General features: G+C 41.4%; 1 protein-coding gene across 1 annotated transcript in view; it reads right to left on the bottom strand.

Moving 5' to 3' along the window:
• Positions 1–2,920, bottom strand: part of ADCY1 (adenylate cyclase 1) — a 177,159-nt gene that overhangs the window by 149,553 nt on the left and 24,686 nt on the right. Inside the window, exon 2 of the mRNA XM_031062174.1 lies at positions 507–661. Coding sequence (XP_030918034.1) covers positions 507–661 — 155 coding nt within the window. The remainder of the gene's footprint in view (positions 1–506; positions 662–2,920) is intronic.

Below are 2,920 nucleotides of genomic sequence, written 5' to 3'. Positions count from 1 at the left end.
ACCCAGGAGCCGGGGGTGGCTGGGACGGCGGGAGGAGAGTCTCACTCGCGTTAATGTGCCAACCTTCCTGCCTGCAGTCTTCTGGTCCCCGTCCTCCTCCTCCTCCTTCTACTCCTCCTCCTCCCCTGGTGCTCCAGGGATGCTAATCTCCTACTGACACCAAAACACCACCCAAAGGTTTGGAATCAAACAGACGGAGGGGTGGGGGCAAAGGGTGGGTGGAAGCTCAGAAAAGGGGAGACGGAGATAATCAACAGGCGGCTTTCCCTTTACATAACGCTATTTTGGGGAGCGGGAGCTACAGAGGAAAGCAAACGGGCTCCCGTGAGGTGGGCAATATTAAAAAATAAAATAGCTAGTAGGAGGAAAAAAAATTAATCCGACCCAGGGTTGTGGAGGAAAAGTGCTGCAGAGGGGCCGGAAAGAAAGCTGCAGGCAGGGAATGGGAAGGCGATCCCATTCCCAGGTCCGAGAGCATCTCACCGGAGCTGGGGATTGAGAAGCGCCTGCGCGCCGATCTCTTGGGAGGCCGGACACGTCCCCACCGGGGCTCCGCGACTCGGGAGCGGCCGAGGGGCCTGCCGCCCCAACAAAGCGCCCGGCGTTGGGTCCGTCATCGGCTGAAGGCTGGCAGCCCCGTGCTGCCCGCCTGCCCTGGCAGCTATTCATATATGTATAGATACATAGGTACATACATAGAGATATACACACACACACACACACATACATACATACATATATACATACATATATACGTGTGTGTGTATCTGTGTGTGTATAAAAATATACAAAATCTACATATAAAGACTAGAAGTACATGTAAATATAAATACATTTGAAAATATGTAAATATATAAATATATATGCTTATATAGATGTTTCCTTTCAGAAATAAAGTTGTGTCTGACTGAATAAATATTCTGATGTTTCTTGTTTTTGCCTAGCTCTGGAGCAGTGGGAGAAAGTGGCGTAGTGAATGAGAAAATTTTCAAGATAACACACTTCTATGAGCACTTCTGCCTGTCTGGTAATATAAATCAATCAGTGGCTGTGGAGGATTACTCTTATGACTGTTGAATATCACCCCACTCAAAATCATACTTCGTGCCTCATCAGGAATTTGAATCTGTTGTTTTGAAAAAAAAGCCTTTATTTCTGCCTATAATGCTGCTATCAGATACTATTACCAAGTTGTCACAAAAGAATACACTAAAATATGCTTTTTTGTAATCATTGCATCTAATTTTGGGATTATGAGACTGATTTCAAACTCACCAAAGAGTAGAGAAAGGACACCAGTTTTCTTTTGGTTTGGGTCAAGCATTTGTAAGATTCAAGTCTAGGAAAATGTCAAAATAGAAAACAAAGGTTATGAACAGTTGGCTTTTCAAAGGCAGGGCAAGGATGCTTTCCAGAATCAAAGCAAATATTCTACTATCATCCATAGGTTGAAGAACTAATCACAGATTTTTGTATCAGTGACGTCAAATTCTGGTCCCAGATTTGGGCTGAAGAGTTTTAACACCAACAGTAGGCAGGGATTCTGAGGCAATATTTTTTATATTAATATTTTAGTATTTGATGTTAGTCCATGCCCTATAGACTCGGTATGCAGTCACTCTTTTGAATCTGGACAGACCTCATCAGGAAAAGAGAATAAATCAACATTGCTGGAGTTTGTGTATTACAGATTCAAAATATTCCACACTTGGGAAAATGACTGTTACGTCCTCTGCCTTCATGGAAAATAACTCATGGTGTTTTCCTAGGCTGTGACTTAGACCCTCAAACACTGCAGAACTGTAAATACAGCTGATATTTAGACTTCTGTAACATCCTTCCAGAAGAAATTAAAGGGGTTGGATTTGCTGGCCTGAGTACTGGAAACAGGAAGAGATGTTTAGCTGAAATGAAATTAAACCTATGTTTAAACTTAAATTAAAATATGTAGACAAACAAAAAGAGGCTTCCTTTGTTTTGCGAGATCTCTTGTGTGGTTGAAAAGCTTAATAAATTAATCTCCTTATTAACTTTGGTGCATAAATTCACTTCGGTCACACATATATTAGATAAATACACACTGTTGTGTTTTTACCTGTCCTCAGCTTTTTTTCTGAGCTCATATATCCTGAGGGATAAACTAATATTTCACATCTCACAAAGTATAAGAGGTGGCACTGAGTTGGCCAGCCCTAGGGGCTATTCACTGAAAGAGTTGTCATGCTAGCAGTTATAATTTCTTTCTTCTGGCTCTCAGCTTGGTGCTGAGGAAATGGAAGGTAATTCCCTACAGGGCACCCTGTGGTTTAGATTATTTACATGCTTCTTACAGTCTCAGGTTGGCATAGTTAGTGCATACATAAAGCAGAGAAAGATGCTGCATATGAAACATATACATCTTCATTCTTTCTAGGTCAAGGGGAAGCAGTGAACTGTTGAAGCCTCACTTCCTTCAGACACTCTAGGAGTATGGAAATGCCACATAGTGATTAATAAAACTCTGCCATCCTTTATAGACTGTTTCACATCACAGGGCAAATACTTCACCATACCCTCCATAATGAGGAGCCAAAATTTTAGCACCTGATGTCACAAATACAAAGAGGAAACCTCAAAGCCTTTGTCTGAGACAGACATATTATTAAAGCAAATGGCCAGCTATAAAACTTCTGGAATGCACTTGACACTGGACCATATTTTCTGACTTATCTGTTGTAGATGACAGTATCTAAATTAATCTAAATCTTCCTGGGGTTTTTGAGCTATTAACAACACTTTGTGGACTGTAGTACACTTCTGGCTCATTTTTAGGAAAGATAAGAGGTTGGTTTTGACAGTTATTGCCCCCCAAAATTCTGGAACTGAGTCAGTTCTTTGTTTTGTATGCTCTTGCATTTGTAATCAGAAACTACTTTCGGAA

Source organism: Geospiza fortis, unplaced genomic scaffold (assembly GCF_000277835.1).
Source record: "Geospiza fortis unplaced genomic scaffold, GeoFor_1.0 scaffold108, whole genome shotgun sequence".
NCBI lineage: Eukaryota > Metazoa > Chordata > Aves > Passeriformes > Thraupidae > Geospiza > Geospiza fortis.
The sequence above is the reverse complement of the archived record's forward strand: the minus strand, read 5'-3'. Positions and strand labels throughout refer to the sequence as shown.